The sequence below is a fragment of the Strix aluco genome, chromosome 2 (assembly GCF_031877795.1).
Source record: "Strix aluco isolate bStrAlu1 chromosome 2, bStrAlu1.hap1, whole genome shotgun sequence".
In the NCBI taxonomy this organism is placed as follows: domain Eukaryota; kingdom Metazoa; phylum Chordata; class Aves; order Strigiformes; family Strigidae; genus Strix; species Strix aluco.
The window spans coordinates 115,162,567-115,177,968 of NC_133932.1; the positions used below are offsets into that span (position 1 = coordinate 115,162,567).

A 15,402-nucleotide genomic window follows, 5' to 3' on the forward strand; every position below is an offset into this window, starting at 1 on the left:
TGGAAGCCTTTATTTTTATCCTCTAGACAAGCCATCTGCAAAACGACTTCAGAGCAGCTGTTGCTCGGTTTGAACCTTCCTGCGGACAGTGCTAGTTCCCTGTTCCCCCTTGAGTAAACACAGCCCCGCACTGCAAACCCGCTCCCCATCTGGGTGGCAGCCCCCTGGTCTCTCAGAGGTGACCACAGCAGGTACTCTGTCATCAGCAGACCAAGTGCTCACGCAGCAAAGGAAATCTCCCTCGACCCACGACAACAGATGTGTCAGGGTATTCCCATGGCGTCGCGCAAACTTCATTTGGATTTTTTTTTTGAGCTCTCTAGCTTGGCAGTGCCACTTGCTCTTCCCGTCATCGATACTCAGAGAAATTATGCAGACTGCCAGTGTGTGAAAGCAGAAACTATAACTGCTTCGAAAATAAGAACTGAGGTGAGACAGCAAAAAGTCAGCTGCACCAAATTTGCACTAGAAAATATGTTTTTGTAGAAGTGCGAGCGAAGGGCTAAAGAACCAGGAGAGGGCTGAGCAGCTGGAGTGGAGGCAGCTGCCTGGCTTGGCAGAGGCATCCTCTGACAGAAGGAAGACGCTCCCCGACCCCCAGAGAGGCCCTCTTCTCCCCGTTTCCTTCAGGCTCAGGCCTCAGGCCGTCACTTTTGAAGAAGTGGTTTCACTGTGGTCAGTGACGTGCACCCTTAAGGCAACCACCTGCGCAGCTCGGTTTCACTCGCAGGGCTGGGGGACTGCAGGGCATCGCCAGCCATGGCAGCGGGCTGGCCCTGCGGCCGCCCTACTGGAAGCCCATTTCAGCTAGCAGGTAAGGTCATCTTGCGCAGCTCCTCAGATCCTTTCCTCTCCATTTTCCAGCCTCGCACTTCTTCTCTTCGCATCTTTCCTTTTTTTCTCCTTTGATGTCTTGTCCATTCATTTTCTCCCACATCTTTTATTTTCTGTCATACCTTTCTTCTCTCTTCTGGGGATGCTCTTCTCCCTCCCATTGTCCTCATCTGTCCCAGCCCAGCCCAGCTTTTGTTCTCATGCACCTGACACATTTCATGCTCAGGGCAAAAATTATATAAATATACTGATTTTTTTTTTGTTTTTCCTGATGTAAATGTGTTTCCTGGTGTTAATGCTAGCTTGACCCAATCACTTTAAACAATCTATCTGCAACTTCCCAGGTAAATAATCTGTTGTTGTTGTTGTTGTTTAATGATCTAAATAGAAGAAGGCATGATATTGACATCTAGAAAGTGCATTTGTTTTGTTAGAGTGAAGAGGTTTGGATTTTAAAGCTTGATTTCCTCTACTGAAAATCATCCCAACATTTAACTGCTAAGAGAAAAAGAAATAACATTTACTTCCATCTCAAATGCCCGAAACTATTTTTCTCTAGCTCTAAAATAAATGGCTTGCTCCTATCAAACATGATCTTGCCCAATCAAAATCCAGACCTGAAACAAAAAGAGTGGGTTTTTTTCTGCTTGACACAGTTCTGATGTACGCCTGGGAAAGTTATTTAACAATCTGCGGTCCATTTTCAGCTCCATATACAGGGATAATAATATTTACTTCAAAGAGCAATAGTTAGATATTATTCATTCATGGTTGAAAGTCTACATGAGCTATTTGAAGAGAAGGTGGAGTAAAAATGAAAATGAGTATTTTATGATCTCCTGCTTTGCATGACTGCTGATACTACTACTAAGCAAACCCTGTCAAAGAGGGATTTCTGCGTTTTCTTCTTGACTCAGCTTTGCTAGTCTTGCAGGCTGCATAACAAAGTAAATAAAAATCATTAGCATCTGGGACGTGATGATGCCCAAAGGCCCCTGTGAGGGATAGACTTCAGTGCGGCTAAGAGACAGTTCTGCAGAGAGAGAGCAAAAGGTGTGAGAGCCTCAAGGTGTGATCATCCTCCGGGAGGACTGGTGTTCTTTCTGTTGAGATATTATTTAGTCAAGTGAGGTATATGGGAAGGCAGTGTTATTTCTTGTAAGGCTAGCTGTTATAGGGTAAAATGCAAATGCTTTTGGACATACAAACCAGATAGGGTTTGAAGGATCAGAGGCATAGCTGACAGCAGAAATCCTGAGAACTGCTAGCTCCATACATCTCTCTGTAGCATATCACTCTTTAAAAGCAATTTTGATGTAAAAAATGTTAAGTATTTAATTAATTATATGTAATTTCTTAAAAATGCATATGTTCCCTTTAAGAATCTATCTATTGTCTAGAGATAAGACCTAGTAATAAATTGTGCAGGTGGCAGACGGTATCATTATGATGAACCAGAATCGTCAGAAACTGCAGCAGTTAACCAGCAAAGAAAAAGAAAACTAAACTATAATAACACCTAGAGGAGAATCTCCAGAATATCTGTAGACTTAAGACACCAGGTCTGTCTTTAAATTATAGACCTCGAACTGCAAAAGTTGCAGGAAAGAAAAAGTATCTTGCCCATGTTATGTGCTGGAAATAAATGCTCCCCATCAGCAAGGAATGTAATCCCAAGAACTTTAGAAAACAATACATACAACACAATATATATGTAAATACAGCTATATACATTAAAAGTGCTATTCCAGTTCCTCATCTTCTTAACTTTTTCTGGTCATCCCAAGCAAGAGCTTGTGGTTAAAGAGAATATTATCTAGCATACAATTAGCCTTGCATTAGTGAATGAGGTGGGAGGGTGGATGAGGCCTGGGAACTGAGGCAGTATCGTAGAATCATAGAATCACAGAATCATAGAATGGTTTGGGTTGGAAGGGACCTTCAAGATCATCTAGTTCCAACCCCCCTGCCATGGCCAGGGACACCTTCCACTAGACCAGGTTGCTCAAAGCCCTGTCCAACCTGGCCTTGAACACTTCCAGGGAGGGGGCAGCCACAACTTCTCTGGGCAACCTGTTCCAGTGCCTCACTATCCTCATAGTGAATAATTTCTTCCTTATATCTAATGTAAATCTACCCTCTTTCAGTTTAAAGCCATTACCCCTTGTCTTATCACTACATACCCTTGTATGTAGTGGTTTCATGTTTCACAAAATGGAGAATTTTGTGATGAACAGAGACTTTCAGTGACCTTTCTCATCAGGGGAAGTTTTCCATTAACAACTGCTCTTGCTCCCTTTGTTTTTGTTGCTCCCTTTCCTACTAAGAGCTGTTCACGAGGTTACCCGCAGTTTCAGGGCACCTGAGAGAAATGAATCTGTGAGATGCTGACTGAGATCTCCCTATGGCTGGCAAATGAGAGGAAATTTTAGATGAGTAAGGACTGCAAACTCAGGCCCTAATGAGCTCTGGATTAAATTATGGTGTGTCTGATTGCACAAAAACTATAGGACAATACTGTTGAAAAACCCCTCCCAGAACACACAGGTGTCTATTACATTCCTGTGGTGGAGACCGGGAAAATATGAGATGGACCAGCACACTTCTTTTTAAGGAGAACACCAGAAATGCTTGGGACACAGCCACCTGCAGGATCTGTCCATCTCCCAGCAATACACCAATTCCTCTCCGACAAACCAGCTGACAAACATTCCAGAGCAAGTTCAGGCACCAAGCCCTGCCACGGGCAGGAAGGTGAAATCAATGAGCACCCCAGGGGGAATCAGGTTTGATCCTGACCTCAGGCTCTTTCCCAAAACATGCAAAAACCTGGGTGCAGGCCGGCTGTGAATGCAGGATAAGGCCAGTACATGGTCTGCTTACTCAGGGAAATCGTCATTCTCAGCAGAACATACTTTCATGGTCATCCATCACCATGTATTTCATGGATCAGAAGATAAGGTATCACTTCTGAAGTAAAGATTCCTGAAGGGGAAAGGATTGTGCTGGTAAAGGGTTATTTTCCAATGGAAGTAAACGCAACTTAAAAGTATGGGTGTTTTGTTTCTTTTGAGGTTTGGCACCATTTGCTTTTCCCCCCTTTTCTCCAGAAAATTCCTCAGGTTACCCATATTTCAAGCTACTGAGAAGCTGGAAGATGCCCAGAGCACAGTCTGACTGCCAGGGCCACCTCCACATCTCTGTCCAGCGGTGAGTGGGTACATGCTGCTGTGACTGCTCAGCAGAGGCAGGTTTGTCAGTGAAGCAGAGCTGAGGGCATCCTATCCTTCTGCAGCATCCCCTTCAAGACCCTTCCTATAATAACCCCAGAATAATACAGCACAGAGCACCTCTTGTTCACAGGTTTCTGAAAATGTAGCTTTCAAAAGACCTGAAACTTCATGGCATAAACTCATCCATGTTTCAGGTTCTGCTCTGTTAGCTGAGAAGATGTTTTGGTTCATTAGGTTGAGTTAGGTTTTCTGAAAATCTTCACAGAGATGTTTGCTGCGAAAGGCAGGGATGAAAAGGTCCAGCAAACAGCAGTGGAAATTAAACTGGAGAGTAAAACATTTACAGAGCCAAAATGTGAAAGAGCAGGAGTGGATGACCAATGAAGGCGAAAAGCAATTTTGTTTTTTAATAGTAGCACTAGAAAAGGGCAAGGACTGTTTAATCCCAGTAATCACACACTTTTAAAAGGAAAATGGGACCAAAAAATCAGTCCAGAGCCAACAAACAGCAACATTTCTCAGATGGGCAGGAAGACCCTATTTCCCATACGGCTTAACCCTATTGCTGTTAATAGAAATGCATTTAAGAAGATGCTATAGTATTCTAAACTGAAACATGGTGCAAAATGCTTCCTTAAGAAATCTGTAACCCTTCAAACACAGATAATACCCTAAAAATTGCTGGTGTGTTTGAAGAATAGACTCTTCTTTTCTCCTCTGTATTTTATGAAAGATGGTAACAAAGCTAGACAGATAGTTAGATAAATGTGTGCCTATTTCCCATCCAAAGGAAGGAATGGCTCCCTAATTTTTCTAAGATGTTTCCTTAAAAACTGCTAAAAAACCTGAACAGGATAAACAGACAGAAAAGCTAACTCTGTTACTGTTGTAAAAGTAAGACATTATTTACTCCTTTCTTTGTAGTCTAGGCTTTGTTGTGTAGATAAGATTTCTAATGGGTGAGATATGAGGGCTGCTTTGAAAAGTGGTTTATTGTTGCAACATGCTCTTTAAGGAATATGTTGAATTTTACATTTGTACAACTGCTTGGGAATTGCAATTGTATTTTAACCCTAACCTCATAATGATACAAATAAGAAAAACTAGTATTTTTTTTTTGTTCATTTTTACCAAATTTGGTACCAAATACCAACTACCATTTTTATCAGATAGCTTGGATTCATTTTTATCTTTTCATATTTTGTAGAAAAAACATTCTCTCCCACTCTCCCTCTTTCTGTCCATCCTTCCCCCATACACAATTCAGGCCTTCCATGTTCTCTTCTTGCTCCCTCTTCCAGGAAAGGAAGGACAGTATACTGTAGTCAGTTGTGGAAATGGTTGTTTTCATTTAAAAGGGAAGTTTTACAATATTAGTGTGACAAGTAGTATCATTTTATTATCTGCCGTCTTCTGTTTTCATTTCTCTTTCAGGCAGATCCTTTTCTCCTGTTGATAATGTGCCAGGAATCTCATACTTTACCTTTGAGTACTTAAATAAAATAGCCCTTGCTTGCAAGAAGTTAGTAATTCCACTAATGTCAATAGAAGTTCTAGACTGTGTCAGATAATGAGACTAGAGTACTTAAACACAGAGCAGTTTTAAAAAAAATTAAAAAAAGGAGTTAAAGCAAACTTACTTATGTCATTAGATGAGATGTATCTGTTTGCTTTGCTTCAGGGTTGTCTATCCAGCTTTTTAATGGCACAAACATGCCATTCCCATGAGCAAACACCCTCTAGAGAACAGTCAAGAATAAGGACAGTCCAATGCCACTTTCTGATTTGTGGGGGACCTCTGTGGTGGCATCACACCAGCACCTCTTTGCCCATAGAACTGTCCCTTTGTTCGCAGAATCACAGAAAGCATGAGGTGGGAAGAGACTTCTGGAGGTCATCTGGTCCAACATCCCTGCTCAAGCAGGGCCACCTAGAGCCAGCTGCCCAGGACCCTGTCCAGGTAGCTTCTGAATAGCTCTGAGGGTGGAGACCACCACCTTTCTGGGCAACCTGTGCCAGTGCTCCGTCACCCACATGGTGAAAAATTTTGTGCCCATTGCCTCTGGTCCTGCCAGTGGGGACCACTGAAAAGAGCCTGGCTCCATCCTCTTTGCACCCTCCGTTCAGATATTTATACACGTTGATAAGATCTCCCTGAGCCTTCTGTTCTGCAGGCTGAACAGTCCCACCTCTCTCATCCTTTCCTCATAGAAGAGATGCTCCAGTCATCATCTTTGTGTCCTTTTGCTGGACTTTCGCCAGTATGTCCATGTCTCTCTTACACTGAGGAGCCCACAGCTGGACACGGGACTCCAGGTTTGTTGTTGCTAATGCTGAGTAGAGAGGAAGGACTTCTACCTGCCAGCAAAACACCTCCTAATGTGGCCCAGGATACCACTGTTCACCATACTTAGTGGGTTGCAAAGGTCTGGGTGTTGTGGGAGCCAAGAAGCAGCTCCCTTGAGAGGACAGAAGATGTGGGTAAGAAGCAGAAGAAGAACCAGCCACAATGTAGGCTCTTCCTCAGAAAGGGAGGTTGCCATGGTAGCTGAGGTTCACTGCCTTTTCAGCCACTTTGAAACCACTTCCCAAAAAGGGTGTCCTCAGCAGTCCCGCTTATTCTTTGTAAACTGGATCACAAGTGTCTGGGATGTCCTGAACTGTGGGTAGAGCAGCAGGGATTTCAGTGAGCTCCCTGTGAGCACCAGCCTGAGCAGAGAAGTCACCATGGGATCACAGTCTGGCGGACCTGTGGAAGGGCTGTCATTCATTCAGCTAGTCCCATGCAAAGCTGACAAAATGAATAATAACAAGCAAAACAACAGTTCAGCTGTTTGAGCAGTGCTTTTATCTCAGTCTCACAGGGAAGGTAGATGGAAAGTTATCTTAGTGAAATGAAAGGCAAATAAGGGTTTGAATATAGCCCTGCAGTCCTTCCTCAGCCAAACCCAGGTAAACAAAAACCAGAAGAGGCAGGACAGAGAGATAAACAGAGCTAAATGTCTTGATTGCTTCAGCCTTCAGCATTTGCTTCGTGCTAAGGAGATAATTTTTTTTTTTTTAAGATAAAAATCATGAGTTACTGGCATAGACTAAGAACTCAGAAAAGTGATTTCAAAGCCAATCTATAAATTAATGAGCAACATGGTGCTAGGGCCAGTTTGTATTTAGCAAAAAAGCCTGCAACAGCTGAAGGGGTTGGGCTGCTCATAAATGTACACAGTCCCTCACTAACAGCAATTCATTCCCAGAGGAACAGCAAGTCTCATGTACTCAGGAGGGCAGGTATATGATTAGAAAGTCTGAAAAATTATAGAAATATATAGATAAATCAAACTGGTTTGTTATTCATCCTGGCTTAAATGAATGCTGAAATCACAATATGAATTACAGGGCATGATTTGGAATCAGTCTGTGACAAAGTACATGGCAAAAGTAGTTAATAAAGGTGGATATGTAGTAGTACCATGTGAAAAATATGCCTGCACTTTGTGTCATCATTAGCTTATTTTTACTACATAAGGCACTGAAGCAAACATATCTGTAAGTAATCAGTAAAAAACCAGGAGTAGCTCTGCTGACTCCCAGCTACCTGTTCTGTTGGAGGAGGTTTTGTTTGGTTCTCTGACAGAGGAGTGTAAAATACATCCCCAGTGTGATAACTTCTTTGAAATCTACAGCCATCTCAATTATTCTTTGTTAAAATTTCTGTGTAATTCATAGGCTGGCTGCAATGAGCCATAGGCAGGGCTGCTGACTGTCCTCTGCTAAGAAGAAAGGTATTAGCATCGAAAGACATAATTTTATCCAAAAGATGAAGTTTGCTGAAATCTGTACCAAAAAATATGTTAGAATATAACAAGACAGAGCACAAATTCTTGGAAACAGTGGCCAAGTCATTAGATATATTTAAAAAAAAAATGTGAAAGAGTAAATTTCTTGCAACTGTTTTCATGTGGGATCTGAAAATGGAGGGTTGAGGGAAAAACGAGGAAAACTAAAAATATAGAAAATTAATTTGTGGACAGAGTCTTCTGTGCTGCTTCTGGTAAACTATGTTGGAGCAGGTGGGTCCTGGCAGTGATGTTCCTGAGGCAGACTGAGCTGACTTCTTCTTTCTTTCTCATATGTTGAAAGATCTTTCAGATTCTGACATAGATTAAATTTGGAAAGACTAGGGAAGCAAACTTCTTAGGCAGAGGCAGTGTAGTTTTACTACAGAAGCTGACATAAAGTGACTAAGTTATGAAGCAGTAGAACCCTTTGCTGGCACTTGCACTGGATGAATTAAAAATGGTTATTCACTGTGACAACAAGTTCTGGTTTAATAACTCTGCAAAAGAAATGCTTTTGAGACCACTATAATAAATAAGGGCACAACCTATTTGAAGCTGTTCTGCTGAGTAGGAAGTTTTTACTGTATATGCATGAGTTGTTCTTGTGCAAAAAATACATTTTTTTACATTTTTTTTTTCCCAAAATGATAGAACTGAGTCAGAATCCTGTCTGAGCCATGCAAGGATGACCATGGGATCTTCCAGAAAGGGTCGGTCTTTTTAAGCCTTCTATCATTTTATAGAAAATCAGAAAGTGTTTGCTGGAGACCCCATGGAAGAAAAGAAGAAAAAAACCCCAGTTATCCATCATCAATGATTTAATCCGTGTATGAAAGAATTTACAAGGATTTTTTGCTTCACGTTTCATTTCCTAACAACAAACCAACCCAGGGCAGCTCCCTCACAAGCAAAGAGAAGCCAAACTGGTCGAGTTAGTTACCGGCCGGGAAACTACCCCTGCGCTTCAAAGGGCCGAGTGTGGGCTCCGCGCTGCCCCGAGCCGGGGGCGCTGGCGGGAGGGCGCCGCGGGCGGCAGCGCCCCCTGGCGGCGGCCGCCGCCCCGCCGGTGCGTTGGTGCTCGCGGTCCCTCTGCAGCGGGACTCGGCTCCCGGGCAGAAGAGCCCCGGGAAGAAACAGGGGGGTGTGGCGTAGGCTGAACGGCTTCAGGTGGTAAAAATAGGAGGGGGGGGCGGATCCGGATGAAAAACAATCCAGGGCTGCAGGCAGTGGCAAACAAGACTGGCAGGTGACGGTAGCGTTCCAGGAATCTGTATAATATCCGTGTTGTTTCTCATTATTAGTTTTTGACTCAGTACGCAGAGCCTAATTAAGCACTTCATGAAACTGCGTGGTCTCCCCTACTCCCCTCTCTCACTGCTTTCCTGCTCAGTGATTCAAGTCTAGAGATTCTTGGTTCCCTTCCACTAAACCCTCCTGAAGAGCTACCACACTCTATAGGCTTTTTTTTTCAGTCTCAAATCTCAATCATGTTTGAACATGACTGCATAATTAAATCAGTTCATGTAATGTTTGCTGTAATTAACTGGTAAGACTAGATAAATGACTGGTCCTGACCTAGATGTACCCCATCCAGTATTACAACTAGTCACAGTTAGCATGAGCTGCAACAGAAGCATCTTGTCACCCACCTTGCTTGTTAAACCTTGTATTAAGATGGTTATTATTCTGCAACATGGAGCAACACCTCTGGCCCCATCACCGTGTAAGAATGAACTCACAGGTTGCATTTTTTTAGAAGCTGGGAGTTATTTAAGTTGAAAGGATAAAGACATCAAGGAAGGAAGGTGTGCTGAAAGGTGAGGAGAAAAGTTGTTTGATGGGAGAGAAAGAAGATACGGGTAAAAGGTAGGAATTAATTTAAGATCAGTTCTTTTTACCTATCCTGCCTCCCTCTGATTTTTATCATATTTATATTAAGTAAAATTCTAACTTCAGCATCCACCACTTTGGGCGTGATTTGAGAAAAAGGCAGCCACATGCAAAGGTGTGGGATTTTTAAGAGTTAATGCATGCTTATTAGGCTCACCCATGTCACCACTTTTACAGATTTGTTTCTGGCAGCACATGACTGTGGCAGAACTACAGCTTTCCTGGAAAAAGGGTCTTTCTACCTTCCCTGATCAGGATGAAAATTTTGGAAAGTTGATCCAGAGTGTCTCACCCAGAGAAAACAGTCAGAAGCCAAATAAGTAGCAAAACACAGTTTGCTTTATGTAAGTCTCCTGGGCTGTAAAGTGGAGTGAAAGATTGTTCAATGTCTGGGAAAGTCCTGACTGTGGTGTAAAATGCTAAGCACCCCTAGCTGAACACAAACACAAGATGCATCCCTTGGTACAAAGAGAAAGGTTCTCTCTTCATCCTTCACAGTGCTTCAGTTCCTCAGCTAGTCTCTTTCTGATAAACTCAGACTTTCAACATATTTTGGAGTGGCTTTCCCAATTTTCCAAAGGCTATTTTAGTCATTACCCATTTGAAAATAAAATTTTGTAAGCAGTTCCATTAGGTGAACCATCTGATAGCTGAACTAGCTTAAACATAGCTTCTTGTTTTGATATCGCTACAGTAGATTCAGGCCTTTCTTCTCAGCACTGTAACATGTAAGCCCACTTTTTGACTTGTACAGGCATTTCCCCATGTATGTGCCTACACATCTTGATGAAATCTTGACTCAATTTATGGCAACTAGAGGTTTGTCTGACTCCAGTGAGAACAAGTTTTCTCCTACTGCATTTATTTTTGTATAACCTATAAAAAGATAATGAAGATGGAAAGCACGAATAAACAATCATTGTTCAGAGACAGCAATTTATTTCCATTCCAGCTTCACTACAGTCTGGCAATACACAAGATCATTATGCACACTACATATTTGATATTCCTTACCCAGTGCTTTCAGTCTCTGCAGTTCTTACTTTGGGCTTTTGAGAGGATGACTGATAACCATAACAGCAGCCTTTGAGCAGGCCAGCTAGAAGCTGAAAGATCAAGACAGTGAATCAGAGCATTACCATTTTCCAAATATTTCTTTTCTTGATTCTACTTCTTCTTAAAAGCTCATTCATGCTCTCATTTTCTATTTTGTCAATATCTAACATATTTGTCTTAGAGCTACACAAGTTTAGGCCACTGTCTGTTATGTAAATACTTCTGACTGTCACATTACTCATTTTTTCTCATTGTACAGCAGCTGGAATCATCTTGGCTTCAAAATATCCTTCCTTACCCTAAAAACCTTCCTGGATTTCACACAAATAAAGGCAGAGTACAGCAGTGACAAGCTATAGCAGTTGCCAGGACAAGGAGTCCCATTTTCTCTTATACATGAGGGTCTCAGGGTGCTCACTACTCCCTCTTCCAGCATAGACTCCCACATACTGTCCTTTACAGATGCAGTTCCAGTTCATCAGACACGTTTTTTGCATGTCTTGCTCACAGTCTGGTTGCTACATCTGTCTGCTTCTGCCCAACTTTTAGCTGCAAATCTTTTCCCTGTGTTTAAATACATCTTTCCCTTTCCTACTGTAGTGCTAAGCATCCTGCTAACAAGACAACGTGAGCAAACTGGAGTAATGCCAGGGATAAAACTATTTGCAGATCAGAAGGCTGAAGCAATGGAATGCTCAACAGGCCAAATGAGTTGATTTTTTGTGGTCATATTTTCAGGTGGTTTCAGCTGGTGTGTCTTGGAAATCAGTGGATGTAGGTGGGTTTCCATCAGCTAAGCCTCTGTCTGTGAGCCAGTCAGATGGTCTATGGTTTGAAAGGGTGAAAGGTAAACAAAAAGCAAACAGAAGTGGAGAAAGCTGAGCAGAGAATGACTTGATGAAAGGCTAGTGAGAGGACTGGAAACCTGGGTTGCATCGATGGTGAGGAATTCAGCATACTTGATGTAGATACATAATGCATACCTGCCTTTCAGCTACCCTCTGGCACTCACTGTCTCAAGAATGCCAGCATTATCTTTATAGCCAATGGAGGGAGAAACATGTCTCCACAAAGAAGTCCTGTTCACATTTCTTAGGAATCACAGACAGATGGGCAAATTCTTCCTCAGAGGTCTGCAAAAGCAGACCATTGCCTGTGTATACTGTGGAAAGGTGGCACCCAAAATGAAGTGTATGCTAGGTGCCTGAATGAGAAGGACTCAGTCTTAATCCACATTTGCCAAGAGACCTGAGAAGTGGTTGTCAAAGTGTTGCCAGCTTAGAGCTCAGGCAGCTCCAGGAGGCGCAAATGTCAGAGGAGATGGCAGCAACTCTTACTTATTTCTTCCTTCTTCGAGTTTTGCTCTTTCCATCACCTGCCAAAACAGTCTCACTACTTTCATCCTTCAAGCTCTTCCCAATATATTTACCTTTTTTCCTCCTTCAACTCTGCACCTTGCTTTATGTCCAACCATCTCAGGACCTGAGGGGAAAAAAAAAGAAAAGCAAAAAACCAAGACCTGAGGGCAAAAATTTTCCAGGTCACCAAGAGAGAGATATTATTTTATGATTCAGTGCTTATTTGTAGTGTAAAGGGCTGGCTTTAGGGATTTAATGGAAATCAGACACATTTCCCCAAGCCAGTTGTGCAGTCTTACTTCTGTTTTTCTTGTTTATGTGCAACAGTGGGGACAGGATTATTATATAGCTCCCTTAAGGCTAAAAGGTAACTTTTCAAGATGCAGTCCCTGCAGAAAGGCTCATATGAAGCATTCCGGAGAGATGATGCCTTTGAGGCACCAGAAGCTTTCCCACTGCTCCTTACACGCAAGGAGAAATGACATTTGCTACTCCTGCCAGGGCTGGGAGTTGGCAAGTGAGCTGTCCTGGCTTTATAGGCTCCTGGGTCATGACAGAGACAGGGAGGTATGGAGGAAGGAGAAGGCAGGAGAAAGCCATGGGCTTACTCTTCCTTGCCCTCCACTTTTTGCATCTGCTTTCATCAAAATAGTGAGAATTGCTGCCTTGTTTTCTTCCCAGATGGGGAAGAGCACAAGGCTGTGAATGGCAGCTCAAGGGAAGAAGCATCTAACCTGGACCTCATTTGCAAGCTGCTGGGTGCACAAATCCATGCCAGGAAGGCTCAGGAGAGCGTTCAGTGTGTCAAATCAAATGCAACCTGTCCTGGAGAGAAGGAAAAGGGAAGGCTAGATCTTGAGTCCTTGGGTGAGCCGAGTGTGGGCTCTAGAGGCAAGTTGAAGGACTATATTTTGCCATTGCAAGTTGGAGGACTATATTTTGCTATTGCTTTGAGCAGGAGTGAGGGGTGCTTAGGGAGTGTTTCTGACTTGGACGCCTCCTTAGTGCCGATGGGAGGGATGGTGCATGATCATCCCGTTGTTTGGGAGCAGCTCACAATGGGCAAACGCTGACCTGCAGCTGCAGGGTTTGGTGCTGGGGGGTTCTTTCAGAGACACGGATACAGAAGTGACCTGCAAGAGGGAGCCTGTGTTCTATAACGTGGTTTCTAAAGGAGCCTCCATAACACATAGAGGCTTTTGTCTTTAGACATTTTCTGCAACATTATGGGACATACTTCTAAAGTGTGATGTATCTGTGCTTTTGAAAGGCTTTCCAAATAGTGTTTCCACTCAGCTTCAATACACAAATACAGTTTGCAAATGCACACGATATCTGCATATGTCTTTTGCCTTTTTTTAAAAGATGTAATCTTTCTATAGTTTTGTTGTATTTTATTTTTACTAAAATTACTATCCCTGAGCAGAGATCTAGACATGATTACATTTGTTTTCTATTTCTGTTTTACAGTTCTTGTTATGACAGCAGTTACTTTCACTTCTGCAATGAATCAAAATACATCTGAGATCACGTGTGTGTTTATCAGCCAGAAGGATGAAGGTTCGGGAACACCAGAAACATCAGTATCTCCTAAGGTAATATAACAGAGAATGAGTTGCTTATGAAATATTCCTGTCCATTCCAGAAATACCTTCCCAGAAGCTTACAACACCCTAAACCTTTAGTCTGTGGGGATGTTACAGTCAAAATATCCAGGGTTAGGCCAAATATGACTACAGAAGGTTAGAGGGAAATACATATCACAATTCATACTTTGAAACTGTAAATAGCTCAGTACCAGTTTTCTCTAAAAAAAATTTTTAATTACTGCTTTGATGCTGTCTCACATCAGCATGCCTGAATATCGCTGAATATTGCTCAATATTACTGGAAATGTATCAACGTAAAAAAGACTGTTCCGTTAAGAGGGGATTGCCAAGGCCACGGTGTGAACTGGTGTCCTGCCACAGTGTAGTGTGCCACGGCTGCTGGGACTGATGGGGAAGCTGCTCTCTATTCCCACCACCAAAGAACACAAATCCCTGCCTGGTCTAAACCTTGACTGAGACACCAAAGCTGGATAGGGAATCAAATGTGACTTTTTTTTCTTCTCTTCTGACTTGAAATGGCAGAAGGCCAAGAAGAGATAGTATGCAACTAAATCATGAAGCAGCTGAGACCTGCGCTTAAACTATTTCCTGAGGATTCTTGTTTCAAGATAGTCTTACGAAATCTTTTTAATTCCTGGACAAATAAATCAATAATTCAGATAACAAATGAAGGTATACCAGCCAAAGCCGTACTGTCCTTGTATCTGATGAGGCAGAATATGGCTGTTATCTCTAGATAGTTCTCAGATCAAGCAAAGGGAAAAAGAAAGAGCAAGGAATGAGAAGAACCAACTGGCCAAGCACAGTGTGGGACAGAAAATGCAATGAACTCTGTCCTTTCATAAATTTACACCGGATAAATTTCACCCACCAAAGTAAGGGAGACATTTAGGGCTACTCTTCATATGGAGCTATGTACTTGTCACCTTTTGCTGCAGCTAAGATTAGAGACTCATTAATCTGTCAGTGGCTTTCAGAATGACTGTGGAATATTCTCTTTCTGTTTGCAATTCTCCTTTAGTGGTGAGGAAATGAAAGGTGTGAAGGCGCCCAGCTCAAACGTTTCTTACCTAGTAAAGCCCCCAAGGAATCAAGAAGCATTCTAGCTAGATGATATAGTGAGAAGCAGTGGGATGCTAAAAAACATTCTGGCCTTGCCTTTGCATTGAAGTTGCAAACAGAAGGGTAGTATTATAGTTCTGTGTCTTCTTATGGCTCTACATGAAAGGAAACAAAAATGAAAGCAAAGAATAGCCTATATTACTGAGGGAAATTATCATGTTTCTGGCTAAAACTGTTCTGTTATGTCTGTCTAGAGAACAGAATTAACTAATTCACCAGGAATTCTATATCATTTTCTTATGCAGTAGAATTCAACATATTTATGAATAAGTTCAACAATATAAATTTAAAAAAAAAAAAAACAAACAAGAACCAAAACCAAAATGAAGGTATGATGGTGTTATTTCAACACAATTTGTATTCATAATTGAGTATTACAAGGAATTATTAATTTATGAAAAGCTTTCCAGATCATTCTTTAAAAATATTTTAATGCAAAAAAACAAATAAAGTTAATTGCTAA

The 15,402-nt window shown here is 42.1% G+C and overlaps 1 protein-coding gene across 1 annotated transcript in view; it reads left to right on the forward strand.

The window, feature by feature from the left end:
* The first annotated feature begins 276 nt into the window (after positions 1 to 276).
* The window catches only part of FLT3 (fms related receptor tyrosine kinase 3), a 46,935-nt gene continuing 31,809 nt past the window's right edge, over positions 277 to 15,402 (forward strand). The window contains exons 1-4 of the mRNA XM_074816734.1: positions 277 to 429; positions 11,588 to 11,696; positions 12,889 to 13,074; positions 13,678 to 13,802. Of these exons, the coding sequence (XP_074672835.1) occupies positions 277 to 429; positions 11,588 to 11,696; positions 12,889 to 13,074; positions 13,678 to 13,802 (573 nt within the window). The remainder of the gene's footprint in view (positions 430 to 11,587; positions 11,697 to 12,888; positions 13,075 to 13,677; positions 13,803 to 15,402) is intronic.